General features: G+C 50.2%; 1 protein-coding gene across 3 annotated transcripts in view; it reads left to right on the plus strand.

The window, feature by feature from the left end:
• Window positions 1–458: 458 nt before the first annotated feature.
• Window positions 459–13,709, plus strand: part of NEURL1B (neuralized E3 ubiquitin protein ligase 1B) — a 49,745-nt gene continuing 36,494 nt past the window's right edge. For all 3 annotated transcript variants that reach the window (XM_025389186.1, XM_025389188.1, XM_025389187.1), the window contains exon 1: window positions 459–636. In XM_025389186.1, the coding sequence (XP_025244971.1) occupies window positions 606–636 (31 nt within the window). In that variant the 5' untranslated portion in view covers window positions 459–605. The remainder of the gene's footprint in view (window positions 637–13,709) is intronic.

A 13,709-nucleotide genomic window follows, 5' to 3' on the forward strand; every position in this document is an offset into this window, starting at 1 on the left:
ACCCTGGGTGTACTGTCTCCAAGCCCTTTACGCGGTCCCAGGCGCCCTTCTGCCTCTGTGTAAGTTCCCCCGCGGCCAAGGCACTCTCCAAAGAGGTCTGCCGGGGCTAGGACTTGGCCGGCTGGGGTCCCGCGCCTGGAAGAGGGCCTGGCACACAGTGGGCCTTCTCCAAGTGTTAGAACAAACGGGTGACAGGCCAGCAGACTGCCGATCCTGGCACCCGAGGGCACCCAGCTGCCCTGCGCGCCTTCCCGGCCCGGGCGCGGGAGCGGCGAGGGCGGGAGGCTTGGCTGTGCTTCTCCCGCCGCCTGGTGCAAACTTTCAAAAGATGCGGCGGCCGCGGCCCCGCCCCTGCACTGTTGCAGGCGGTGGGAGGCGGGGGCGGAGCCGGCGCGCCCGGGCCGGTGGCTCCGCCTCCTCCTCCCGCAGGCGCCGCCGCCGCCTCCTTCCCGGCTCCCGCCCCAGCTGCCGCCCGCCGGCTCGCCCGTGCAGCGGCGATGCCCCGGAGCGTCGACCCCGGTCCTGGTCTCTGGCCCGCCGCGTAATTAGCCTCCGCGCGCCCAGAGCGCGCCGCCGCCGCCGCCAACGCCGCGCCCGACGCAGCGATGGGCAACACGGTGCACCGGACCCTGCCAGGTACGCCGGGGAGCCCTGCCCGGGAGGCGGGCGCCGGGCTTCTCTCCTCTGGGGGACCCGCTGGGTGACTCCTGGAGAGCCACCCCACGCCCCTTGGAGCCCTCGGCGCGCAGCGGGCTGGAGTCTCCGGTACCTCCCGGACCCCAGCTCGGCGCGCGCCCCGCGGCTGGGCTTTGCGCTCCGGGAGGGCGGGTGCCGCGTCCTGGTTACCTTGGGGACCCCAGTCCTCATTCTCCCGGCTTTGGCCAGATGCGCAAAAAAGGCCGCTGGGGCGATGCCGCGCGCCCCCTCGCCTTTGTTCCAGCCCGAGGGCGCTGATGAGCAAACTCAAGGCGACCTGGGTGGGGGTGACTGGAGCCGGGCTCGCCAGGGCTTCCGACGGCCAGAAGCCACCCGTGGTGCCGAGACTGCAGCTGCCGAGAGTGAGGGGTGCTCGCAGGGGCACCCCAGTTTCCAGCCTCCCAGCGCCCCCGCGGCACATGCTGCCTTGCTTTGGCCACGTTCCCACGCGCACCCCGGTTGCGCCCCCCTCTGGTGTCCACTCCACTGGGGACTCCTTCGCCCCCTCGGAGTCGCTGCTGCAGATCGCTTCGCCCCCTAGTTAAAATCGCCCCAGAATTTCCGGGACAGGAGTGAGGGGATCCGGAGCAGGGTAACGGGGTAGAAGGAGGCCTTACTGGAAAATAAATGGTAACTGTGGGAACAGAGCAGCGGTCCCGCGCCCGCGCGCGCCCGTGGAGGCTCAGTGCCCAGCACTTTGCATACCCCAGCTCGGTATGCAAAGAAGCTTCGCGATAAAGATGTGTATCCCAGTTTTACAAATAAAGAAATTGAGTGTCAGAAGAGGTGAAATGATTCACCCAAGGTTACACAGCTAGTAGTGGGAGAATCTGGAGTGGGACCTGTGTCTGCCCTCCCTCCCCTCACACGCCCAAGTCTTTAGAAGTATTTTGTCTTAAGGCTGAGCCTTTGTAGCATCCTTTGAGCAAAAGGTGAGAGGAGTGTGTGTGTGTTTAAAGCACAAAGGCTCGGCTGTGAGGTTAATTGAGTGTGAGGTTCTGGAAGAGGGACATATCACCCCATCTCTGCTATAACACTCCCATATAGCTCTCCCTTCTAGGCATTACATGCAGTTAAAGAATAACTTCCCGTGGAGCGGGTTGGAATGGACAGTGCTGAGCCCAGGATTCCCAGGGTCAGCTTAAGGAAGAGGAGCCAACTCCTACTTTACAAGCCTCTGAGCTACTGCACTCAAACGTTCAAGTTCCCAGAGAGCTGAAGTCATAAGCAGAGTCACCAGCTAGTCAGTGGCAGAGGTGGAATTAGAACACAGGTCTGCTTACTGGAGGGTGGCCTCTACCTCCTGTGGACAGGGCTATTGCCAGGTTGGGGGAGAACCCACCCGCGGGTCAGGAGATATCTGGGGATGTTGGCAAATAGGGCAGCAGATATTCTCGCCATAAAGACCCTGGGATGAGGCACCTCAGCACAGGCCCGTTTGCTTGGTTTCTTAATTTAAAAATGTTTATACTATTCTAGTAAAAAGCCATTCTGCCACCTGTGGGTCAGCCTTGGGGTGCGTAAAGGGACAGACACATGCCAGGCAGGCTAAATATAGCTGGAGATTTATGTATTCTCCATCCCTCTCAACCCTCTTTCTGTGGGCTGGGCCACCCTAGGCTGGGAGCCTGCAGTTAAGGTTGGTTACCCACTGCAGTGTCTAAGTATGGGGAAGTCAGACTCTCCTCTGGGGCTTGAAGCTTGCACTGAGTTTGAGGAAGGGGTCAGAACTGGAATTCCTGAGTCACATCGGGTGGCTGGTGCCAAGAATATGAAGAGCCGTTAATTGTTTTCCGACCTACCAGTAATGAGTTTCTTTCACACCCTGTGCTGTTTTTTATACCTCTGTGCTTGGCATGTGATGGTCCTCACGCATGGACTGTCCTTTCTTGTCTAGTCTGCCTTTCAAAATCCAGTTGTCGTTACCTCCTCCAGGAAGCCTTCCCTGACCACCCACAGTCTCATCCTTTGCTCTGTTACCTGGATACCTGAAGTCCCTTCCTGCTCATCATTGCAATGACTGCATTGTCATTGCCTGTCTCTGTGAATCTTTGGGGTTCCCTGAGGACAGAGCCCTTGTCTTGATCATCTTGTATCCCTGGTTGCCTATCCCAGAGACTGGTGCCTGGCAAGGGCTCAAAAACTGGTGCTGGAGCTCAAATGTTGCCTGAATCTTAGGCTGAAGGAACACTTGGCACAGTCTTGCCCTGTAGAATCCTTGTGCTTTCGTTCTCAGGAAAAGGACACATGCGTGGGGTTCTTTCTGCGGGACTTGAAATAGAGAGCTGGCATTTGCTGAGCACCTGGATTCCATGCCAGGCTTCCTGCATATGTGGCTTCATTTACACGCCAAGCATGCTTCTCCTCAAGGCTTCTGCACTTCCTGATCCCTCTCCCGGGCACATTGTTCTCCCCTCCTCCCCATGGCTCCCACTAGGCTTCCTTGGGGTCTCTGCTTGAATGAGGGGCCTGCTGTTGCCCCAACCCCACTCACTCCTTTGACCCAGCTTTAAGTTTCTCCTTAGCATGTGTCACTATGCGACACGCGGTATGTGTAGTTAGCAGTTTCTTATCTGTCTCCCCAGGGAGATTCTGTCCATTTTATTCACTGCTATATGTTTAGCACCTGGAGCAGTGGCTAGTGCAGAGTTAATGTTCAGTAAGTATGCGTTGGATGGGATGAATGGATGAATTTAATTCTTCTGACATCCCTGGAGTGTAGGCATTATCATCTCCATATTACAGTTGAGAAGCCAAGGCTCAGAGAGGTAAAGTGGCTTGTCCCAGCTCACACAGTTCATCTAGTTCGCAGAACAGGGATTGAAATCTAGGTTAACTTGGCTCCAAAGTCCTGTATTCTTATTCTGACATGCTGTGGCCTCCCAGCCCGTGATTTAGATAACATTTATGGGGTTCCCCACCATGCACGTGGCATACTACACAACACAATAAGGAAATGCCAAAGAAAGGGAAGATTCTTTATGATCGATTGCGGAAGCCTCTTAGCAGCTCTTGCAAAGTGCATCAGCATAATCCGAGAAATGCCCTTTAAACAGAACTGCGCAGCACAGGACCTCATATCTACTAAGCTCCTACTGTGTGCTCTACATTCTCTTTCCAGTTGCAACTCAACCCTGCAAAGTAAGGTGCCATTCTCCTCCATTTTAAAGAGATTAAGACACTTTGCATACAGTTAAACAGCGGCAAAGCTGGGCTTAGAAGACTGAGACCTGTCTGACTCCTAATGCCGTGTAGTCCTTCTCTCTCAAATCCGTTAGCCTTCATCTGGGTTTTTGAAGGGAGAAAAAAAGCATAAGCAGGTAGGGATAGGGGAGGGCAGCCTTCCAGGATGAGAGTGAGGGGAGGTGGAGGGAGGGACTCATCCCCTTCTTCTCCTAACAGCACATTCCAATCCCTTCCCTCTGGCCTCTGGGGCTCGCCCACAGCTCTGATTGGAGAATACACTAAATTCAAACTACAGGTTGGCTTTAATCATTAAGTTGGCCCACCCTTGGCCAAACCAACAGCTTTTTCGTATTAGCTCAATAATCGGGCATTCCGGAACTTTGGAGTGAGGAAAGTGTGTTGATCCCGCTCTATACCAAGCCCTTGGTCAAGGGCTTTACCCACAGTATCTATTTGAAGTCCTCATTACAACCCTTTAGAGGAACTATATTTATCCCCATTTTACAGGGCAGCAAGTGGAGGCTCAGAGAGGTCAAGGACACAGAGTAAGGGGAGAAGCAGCCTCCCCTAACTTATGTGGACAGTCTGCAAGTGCTGCATCCAGACAAAGAAGCACTTGCCTACCCCAGACACTCTGACATTCTCACTTGCAGAGCCCCTTTCTCTTTTTGGCCCAGATAAGGGGCCATGCGGATGCTGAGCCTACCCGGGACACATCTGCTGCTCCCTGCCTTCCTATCTGAGCCATGGGTGGTGGTGCTCCTAGGGCCTGGCAGCCACTGTTTTCCCTGGATCTGGACTTTCTCAGCTCTTGGGAGGACAGCGACCCTTGTCACCCTCCTTCCAGCCACGGCAATACTGCATGGATGGCCCACGGAGTGATATTGCCTTTCCTCTTTCTACCTCTCCTCCTCCTTCCCCAGTCACCACTTCACGTTCAGTTGGTCTTTACCTTGCTTGTCTTGTCCCATCTTGCTCCCTTCTACCAGGTCATTAAGAACCACCTCTATCAGTGATTCTGTAGAATCAGAATCACTTGTTACCCTCATGAGCTGGCCCTAGTGGAAGGGCCCAACATGCTCTAACAGAACGGGACACCCAGTTGGTTACATCACTAGAGAGCACAAGGTCCTGCTACCCTGTGACTCAGAGAGGGACAGTCAGCACCCAGTGCTCCAAGCAAGGCCTGGCCACCAGACCATGTGGTCTCTCCACCGTGGGTTGTGACCAGCTGTAAAAAAATCTTTAATGACATAGAATTTTAAAAATCTTGTCCATTTATGTAGTAAGAGTATTTTTGCTTCATAAACTTTTCAGTTGCGCATGCGGGTGTGTGTGAGATGTATGTGTGTTTTGTGTGTTGCCATGTAAAATGCATTTCTTTCCCTGGGTCACAGCGGGAGCTGTTGGGAACTGGAAGGCCCCTGGCCTACAGCAGTGCAAGGCTGGTGTTATGGTGTTAGACTCACATCTTACAGTCAAGCTGCCTGGGTTCAAATTTCAGCTCAGCCAATTCCCAATGGCATGACCTCTCTGTGCCTCAGTTTCCTCACAGGGAGACTAGGGGTAGCTCCTTCATGGTTGGTGGGGGTGGGAATTATGTGGAATAGAGAAAGTGAGTGTTCAGCACATGCCCGGGATGGTAGCCATCATGGTTCTGGGAAGAGAGGCCTCGGGCCTGCTCCTGGAGTCCCTGGACTCCAGCGGGTGGCTGACAGGTGCCCTTCACTCTTTGCCTTGAAAACCCTGCCCCAGGTGACCGCAAGCCTCAAACCAAGGGGCTGAAGATGGGGAGGCACCCCTTTCTTGTCCACTGACAGCAGTTCCCAAGGGTTCCTTGGGCTGTTTCCTGAACACCTGATTTCTGCTGAGAAGGATCTACCTGGTGGGTTGCATTAACAGTTCTCCTGTGTTCACCAAACCTCTAGGCCAGGCTCCATGCTGGGCAGGGGAACACAGCCTGTGTTTAGGGACTCAAGTTCTAGCAGGAGAGACCAACAAGGACACAGCAGTTAAAGTACATGGTGTCGGGGGAGCTCAGGGAGTTGAGAGCCCAGAAGATGATGCAGGGGAGGCTTCCGGGAGGAGGCGCACTCTGTCTAGCTCACACCGGAAAGAAGAGACATCAGCTAGGAGAAGGGAGTGAGAAAGGCTGTTCAGGGCACCATGTGCAAAGGCCTGAGGGAGAGGGAGCAACACAGGTCGGGGGAGCTGTGGAGTTCTGAGGACTCTAGTGTAAATGGGGATGGGATGTGAGGTCACAGCAGTGGGAAAGGCTGGAGGCAGGGGCGGGCGGGGGGTAGGCGGAGGCTTCTTATAGGCCGGGCTGCAGTCAGGAGGCTTGGATTTCTCAGCCGGCACACTCCCAACCGGGATAATGTGCTGTGTTTGCCAGCAGGGGCGTAGCATTTTCCCTGGGCTGGACCTCAAGGGCCGCTCAGCACAGGCTGTTTAATCTCCCCCATGGAGAAGAGTCAGCTCTGCCTCTCTTTTGGACCAAAGGGCTTTCTGTACTTATGGTGCTCTCTGAGGGCTTAAAATAGAAGCCCAGAAGCCAGGTGTGTGGTTAGAGCTTAAAGCAGAGAGGGAAGAGGGAGGGCGCCAGGTCGCAGCCTGGCAGGTAGCACACGCTCACCTGGGCAGCGTTGTGGGGTGGTCCAAGCTCGTGCACACCTGCCCCGCACTGGGCCCTTTATCCCATCCCATTGAAACCATCATGAGGGCCTTGCGAGGCAGTCTTCTCATGTCACAGAAGGGGAAACTGAGGCTCAGAGGGGTAGTGAGACCTGCCCAGCCCAGGTGGCCAGGAAGTGGCAGAGCGAAATGGATCGCAGGCATGCTGGGCTCCACACCCCTTCCCCCCATCCCACGGGGCACTGCACCCTGGGGTCCCTTGGGGCTCCTCTTGCTGACTTGCTGCTGCCCCTTGTCCTCATCCTGAGCACCTGAGCCCCACCCTTCTTGCAGGTGCACCCCCTTTGCCCTCTGAAGATGAATTACTTCTGTCCCCAGCAGCCAAAATGAAGCTGCACCTAGAAAAGCCGCCTACCCCCACCCACCTCAGCCCAGGCCTGCAGACTCTGGAAATCTTGCCCGAGAGGAGAAGGGGTGAGCTGAGTTCTGTGCTCCTTCTTCCTGCCCAACTAGGACTCAGGCTCCTGACTTATCTGCCTGGTAAAAAACTGGCCCATGCTGCCACCCCCAGCCCCCAGTGGCAAGCATCACAGTGCTCCCAATACCTTCCCTGGGCCCAGGGTGCTCACAGGCCCTTCCCCCACCCCGGACCTCCAAGCAGCCCCCAGCAGTCAGTGAGCAAGGGCCCAGGTGAGGGTGAGAGCCCTTTGTCATCCAGGCCCGCATCTGTCCTGCAGGTGAGAAGCATCCTGTCCCCATGCTGTGCCCCCAGCAGCAGCAGAGTAACTGCACGGGCTGGGGTCCTTCCTTCTCGGGTCTGAGTCTGGGCCTCGCCCCTTTTTAGCCAGACAAGTGACTTAACCTCTCTAAGCCTCGGTTTCCTCTTCTACGGAAAGGGGAGAATGATGTTACCTCTCAGGCATGCCAAGTGTCCAGCAGATACTAAGTGCTCACACGTAGCACCTGCTAGGATTATGTATTCACTGGGAGAGGAGCCGCTGCTCCACACTGAGCTTAGGATTGGGTGCTCTTAAGGGAGACAGACACAAAAGAATAACCACTAACTTGTATCACGTAGCCCATCTGTGCCAGACAGTGCTCTCAGCAGGCACATCCATGCCTATCAGGACAAGCCCTGTAAGATGGCTCCTATTATTATTGCCCCAACTCTTGGGAGAACATAGGCACAGAGAGGGAAGGTAACTTTCCCAGGGAGCACAGCTCAAGCAGTCCCACATGATTCCAGCTACAGGGAAGGAACGTCAGTGTGGACGGGAGTGTTGGGTCAGGGTGGAGGGTTCCCATAGGGGCCATTTCCCATTTGCACTGGAAGCCCTCATCGTATTTGGCAGAAATCTGTAAGCATTTAGAAATCTTGGCAGGTTCATTTTTAATTGCTCACCTAGTTCTTTTAGTTTTGTCTCACGTCGTACCTCTAGGCATGGGTGGGGGCCCTCTCCAGGCAGCCTGTGGGTTCACCGTGGAGATTCCCAGCAGGTAGCCCCCAAGGTCTGGTGTGCGGATCTCCAATTCCCTGCCAAGGCAGGTCAGGGGAGAGTGATGCCCTGAGGGCTTTCTGGGCAGCAAAGGCCATGCCATCCCCGGGGAAGAAAAGACTCTCCAGCAGCATAGTCTGGGAGGGCCGTGGTGACCTGAGAGCTGCAGACCTGAAGGGGAAGGGCACGGTGGACCCAATGCAGACATGACCAGTGTGTAGACATCACAGGAGAGCAGATTCCGGTTCAGCCAGAGGAGGAACTGTCTAACTGTGGGAACTGTCTGGAACTGGAAAGCGGGGAGAGCATGCCTGTTACTGGAGTACACAGGTAATTAGCCCAGCTGGGACTTGACATGGTTCTTGCAAAAGCCCTGGAGTATCCAATGCATTTCAGATGAATTATCCACAAAGATGCCTTTTGACCCTGGGGTCTTCCGGGCAATGCCTTCCAGTGCCCATCTGCTGAACTCCTGCAGAACCCTTCACTTTTTTTTTTTTTTTTTTTTTGAGACAGTCTTGCTCTGTTGCCCAGGCTGGAGTGCAGTGGCGCAACCTTGGCTCACTGCAACCTTTGCCTACCGGGTTCAAGCAATTCTTCTGCCTCAGCCTCCCAAGTAGCTGAGACTGCAGGCACCCGCCACCACACCCGGCTAAATTTTGTATTTTTAATAGAGATGGGGTTTCACCATGTTGGTCAGGCTGGCCTCAAACTCCTGACCTCAGGTGATCCACCCGCCTCAGCCTCCTGAAGTGCTGGGATTACAGGTGTGAGCCACCACTCCTGCCTGGCGCCCTTCACATCTCACTTAGACAGTCCCCCTTTCAGTTCTGTATGGTGGAGGGTTTAGCACCACTTTATAGATCAGGACATATAAGGCACAGGACAGTGACGCCACCTGCCTCAGCTCAGTTCTCATACCTCCCTGTGTCCACCCAGCCTCAGAACTTTCAGACAGCGGCAGGTGTTTCTGAGCAGAGTTTGGGACAGCCATCCCAGGACCACAGACCCAGCCCACTCATCCCTTCTTCTTTCATTTTCTTATTACCAGGACTCAGGGCCACCCAGAGCTGGCCTCTTGCCTCACTTCTAGGCAGAGGGAAAGTTCTTTAATGAATAAGCCATTTGGGGAAATTGGTGGGGTGGAGGTGTCTTGGGCAGTATTGGCACTTGGCAGAATGCCCACAGCGATTAAACAGTGTACTTTGTTTACAACCTCAACATTACACATTGTTTATATCACAATTGCATCCCTCAGGCATGTGTTTTCTTTCCTTCTGCTACAAGGATGATGGATTTATGAGATGGGTCAGCACTGTACTCGTGTCTCCATGGCCAGGTCTGCCTGGTAACTTTCCAGTCCAAACAAGCAGATCTCCACGTCTCAGAAAAGCTTCACTTCCCTTAAAGTTTGGGCCATTCAAGAGCGGGAGATGGCAGAGTGGAATTTCCATGTCTCTGCAAGAACTTCAGCCCTGCAGATAGGTCACTCAGGGGCTCTGTTCCCAGGACCACAGGGTACTCCAAATCCCCATTCCAGCTCCCATGTGGCATATGGGGATACTGAGGACCAGAACCTGGCACAAGGTCACCAGGTGATTACAAATGGGGTCTTTCGCTGGAATCTCAAGAAAGGTGGTAGAAAGGGCGTTGGTTTGGAGGCAGTCCCAAGTTTGAATCTCAGTTCCACTGTCTCTAAGCTGTATGATTGTGGGTAGGTCTGTTCCTCCCTGAGCTGTTACATATAAAGTTTCAGTGCTGCAAAAGGAATAGCACTCAAATATAAAATTTTCTTTTTAATTCTCAGCAAGGCAAGTTACTTCTATAGAAGGGTGTGCCCTTACAGATGGAGCAATGGTGAGTGCACACTTGGACAAGGGAGGGGAAGGGGTTTTTATCCCTGATGCATGTGGCCCCTGCTGCTCTGTCGTTCCCCTATTGGCTAGGGCTTGACCGCACAGGCCAAACTAATTCTGATTGGCTAATTTAAAGAGAATGACAGGGTGAGTGCTTTGGCGGGAGTCAGGGCAGAGCAGGTAGCAGGTGATCGGAATGAGTCAGGGTGGAGTAGGTAATCGAAAAAGTTTGCTTTATGAGGAAGTTTAAAAGTAGAAGGCAAAGAATTGAACATACTGACATATTAATTATTTGAAAATAAATTTAGAACTCATATCTGACAACCCCTCCCCTTGTATTTCCTTACAGCTTTCTTTGCAAACTATTTTTTTTAAACATGTCTTGGCTTAGTTGTTTTGCTTGATTTTCCAAAAGCAGCAGCTTCTCTGGATAAAGTGGAGGATAGTTAAGTGAGGTTTTCGTAAGTGCCGTTTTTATGAGCCTCTGTATCAACTTACGGATGCATGGTATGACATAGCACCTGACAAAAATAAGTACACCTATTATGGCTGTGAGGGAAATAAGCATTGAGGGTATTATTCCTTTCCATTTACCGAATTACTTTTTTAGCCATCCTATAAAGAGGTCATTTACCCGAGTTGCTGGCTAACTCATTGGATAGAGCAGTCAGACCTTGCAATGCCTTTGTTATACTTCCATCGGGGCGGTGTTATTTGGGATGAAGGTGCAACATTGAGTTCTAATCATGACGCAGACTCTTCCTCTTTCTGCTAATATCATGTCTAAGGCTATCCTATTTTCCTAAGCCATCTGGCTAGTAGTCCCTAATTGTTCAGCTATTCCTTTAACAGCATCTTTAGTGTAGTTAGTACATCGCTGTTGGTTGTAATATATGTAGTTTATCCAATCTACATTTTTATTAACTGTCACCTACCAAAATATTGACTCAAATCCTGCAGCTATTTTATTTCGGGCTTTAAATTGATCTGGTATTTCCCGTGGGACTCCAGTTGCTTTTAAATAGATGTGAGTGTCAAAAGACCCATAAGGGCTTCTCTTGCTTTATGATGTCTTGTTTTTCCTCCCACTGGTTGATGAAATACCAGGGTGAAAGGGATAGCCAATTGGACTAAAGCACAAGTGCCACTCCAGTTATTCGGCAGAGTGTCCAGTAAAGGTCCACCACAATACCACCATACATCCGCTCAGGGATGAACAAGAAAGGCTGACTTATTGGTAAGCTCTTGAAAGTTCTTAAGCTCACTGCATCCCTTCAGGTCTCCAAGGAAGGCTAAGTTTCCTCTCTGTCATGAGAGACACGAAGTGAACTTATTGGGAGACGGAAGCTGGATGGCCCTCGGGGGCTGACCTGCAGGGTGCCGAACTTTGGGATATAGCAGAAAGAGCTTGGCACGACTTATTACTCCAGGCTGTAGAATCCTGGAAAAGGGCTACCATGCAGTCTATGCCTGGTCGACTGGAGGACCACCTTGGTGGAAAGGGGACAATTTGGGCCTCTGGCCTGCCATGTACACAAGCATAACAATTGCTTTTGTTTAACGTGTGGATAGAATATTTGATCCATTCCAACCAGGCATTTGCATCTTGGTATTCTGTCTTAATTGCCAAAGTTTAAGTCTTTAACTTCTATGGTCCTCTAGTAAAATGAATGTATGGTTTTTAGGAAATTACAAAAACCGTTGGGGCAGTCCATCCTTGTTCTTTAGTGGTCCACAGAACATTGGACCAACTGTGGCATAAAAGCTCTACGTCAGGTGGCAAGCCTCCTGGTTGACACTGGGGTCTTTATCGAAATCTCCCCAGATTAAATGGTCCCAATTTACTAATGCCTAGTCTGAAGAAAGTCAGGAGGGACAGAGGCACTTTTCTGAAGTAGAGAGCTGTCTTTGACTTGGCAAGTCCCCACAGGGTATAACAAGGCAAGCATTAAATGCAATAGTTTGAGGCAAAATTGACTCGGTTATGTTAATAACTAGATGGTCAGCAATAGAGTGAGGAAGAAGAAAGTGATAGATGAAAGAGTTTAGCTTTAGTTTGGTAGGGTTTTCTCCTGGGACTATGGTCCACGACTCTGGAGGGGGTGGTGCTTTCTTGACTCAGGGGTGATGAGTCCATCCCTTTTTCACTGTACGAACAGCAGTCTTGGTGGCAAGCAGCACAAGGTAGGGTCCTTCCCAGGCTGGCTTGAGTTTTCCTTCTTTCCACCCTTTGATGAGAACGTGATCTTCAGGTTGGTGCTGGTTTACTGGAAATTCTAGGGGTGGTACAAGTGCTAAAAGACTTAGTTTTGAGGGAAAGGAGAGTGGAAGATAAACCAAGTATATCATTTCTAAGAAATTGACCTTTTGTTTTAAATTTGGAGACAGCAGTGGACTTTATAGTGCCTGGTGCCTTCTGAGAAATTTCCTTCAGCACCTATTTTTATTAGTTTTTATACTGAAGAAATCCAAACACCATTTTATATTTGACAATGCTTCCTATGATTTTTATACCAGATAAGCTAAATTTCATCTTTATATTAGTATATCAATGTTAAACTTAGTTTTAATAAAACTTTGTAGACATATTTAATTTTTAATGTCTGACCATGAGGCAAGATTTTTATAGACTCTTAACCTTTTACAATTCTTGTTAAAGAGCAGGTTCGTGCTTTAAGAAAAACCCATTGTGTTATTTTAATGTCCAGTTCACAGAAAAACTGGATACCCTTTTAACTTTAGCCAGTATGTTTACACACAGAATTTCCTTTATAATTAACATTTTAAAACTTGCTTAAACCTTCAAAATAAAAAAATTTTTTAACCTTTTAATGTAGGTAAAAATCCATTCTTAGGCCTCTTTATAATCCTTTTACTAAAAGTCTATTTTACTTTCCTTATACACCTTGCACATAAACTTTTTTCAATAGTTTTACATTCAGGAGGCTTAATTACTTTTAAATTATACAACATTTCTTGCATAAATTCCTTTTTATAATACATTTTTTCTTTCACGACTTTCATAGACAATTCTTCAACATGCCTCAACTTTCTGACTTATTGCAAACATCTCTTTCTTTAAACAACCAGTTATTTTAGGATAAGAATTTACCATATAACATTCTTTTTATATAAATTCTCCCCGACTTTTTTTTTTTCCCCTAAAGATGATAACCATTCTTTTCCAAAGCGAACTTCCTTCATGTCTGTGGACTAGACTACCTAAAGCCATAAGATTAGAAGTTAGGATAATACATGTTGCACTGTCAACTTTTGGCAAACTTTACTTTTGTTGAAAACTGTATAAGTTTGGGATTTCAACTATCCTTTGCTGTTAATAAGACCTCGTTTAGTCCAAATTAACTTAGAATTGGTATAGAGGGTTCCTTCCTGGTTCTGTAAGTACTTTAAGACTTGGCTGAGTGGAAACAGCTCACACTTTGAGCAGACCAATTATCAGGCAATTTTCCTAACTCTGCTTTTACAACAGTTTCCTTATCAATTACTGAATACCTATTGTGTCTTTTTCCCTCATCACCTGGGAGGAGCCATCTATGTCCAGTCCTGAAGGGAGCTCCTCCTAGGTCTGGTCAGACCTTTGTATGGTAATTAAGATTTAGATCCCCTGTTAGGAAACCTGCTGGGTTAAGGGAATTATCAGTGGTTAATGTTAAATCATCTAACAGAATAGCCCCATACTTTAAGATTTTTGAGTTAGTAAACTATTTTTTTTTTTTTTTGACTTAGGATAGTTCTGAACTGGTGAGGTGTGCTCACAATGAGGTTTCCTCTAAAAGTTATTTTTCTACTTTTTTCTGTTAGCAAAGCTGTTGCCACTACA

Source organism: Theropithecus gelada, chromosome 6, assembly GCF_003255815.1.
Source record: "Theropithecus gelada isolate Dixy chromosome 6, Tgel_1.0, whole genome shotgun sequence".
NCBI classification, from domain to species: domain Eukaryota; kingdom Metazoa; phylum Chordata; class Mammalia; order Primates; family Cercopithecidae; genus Theropithecus; species Theropithecus gelada.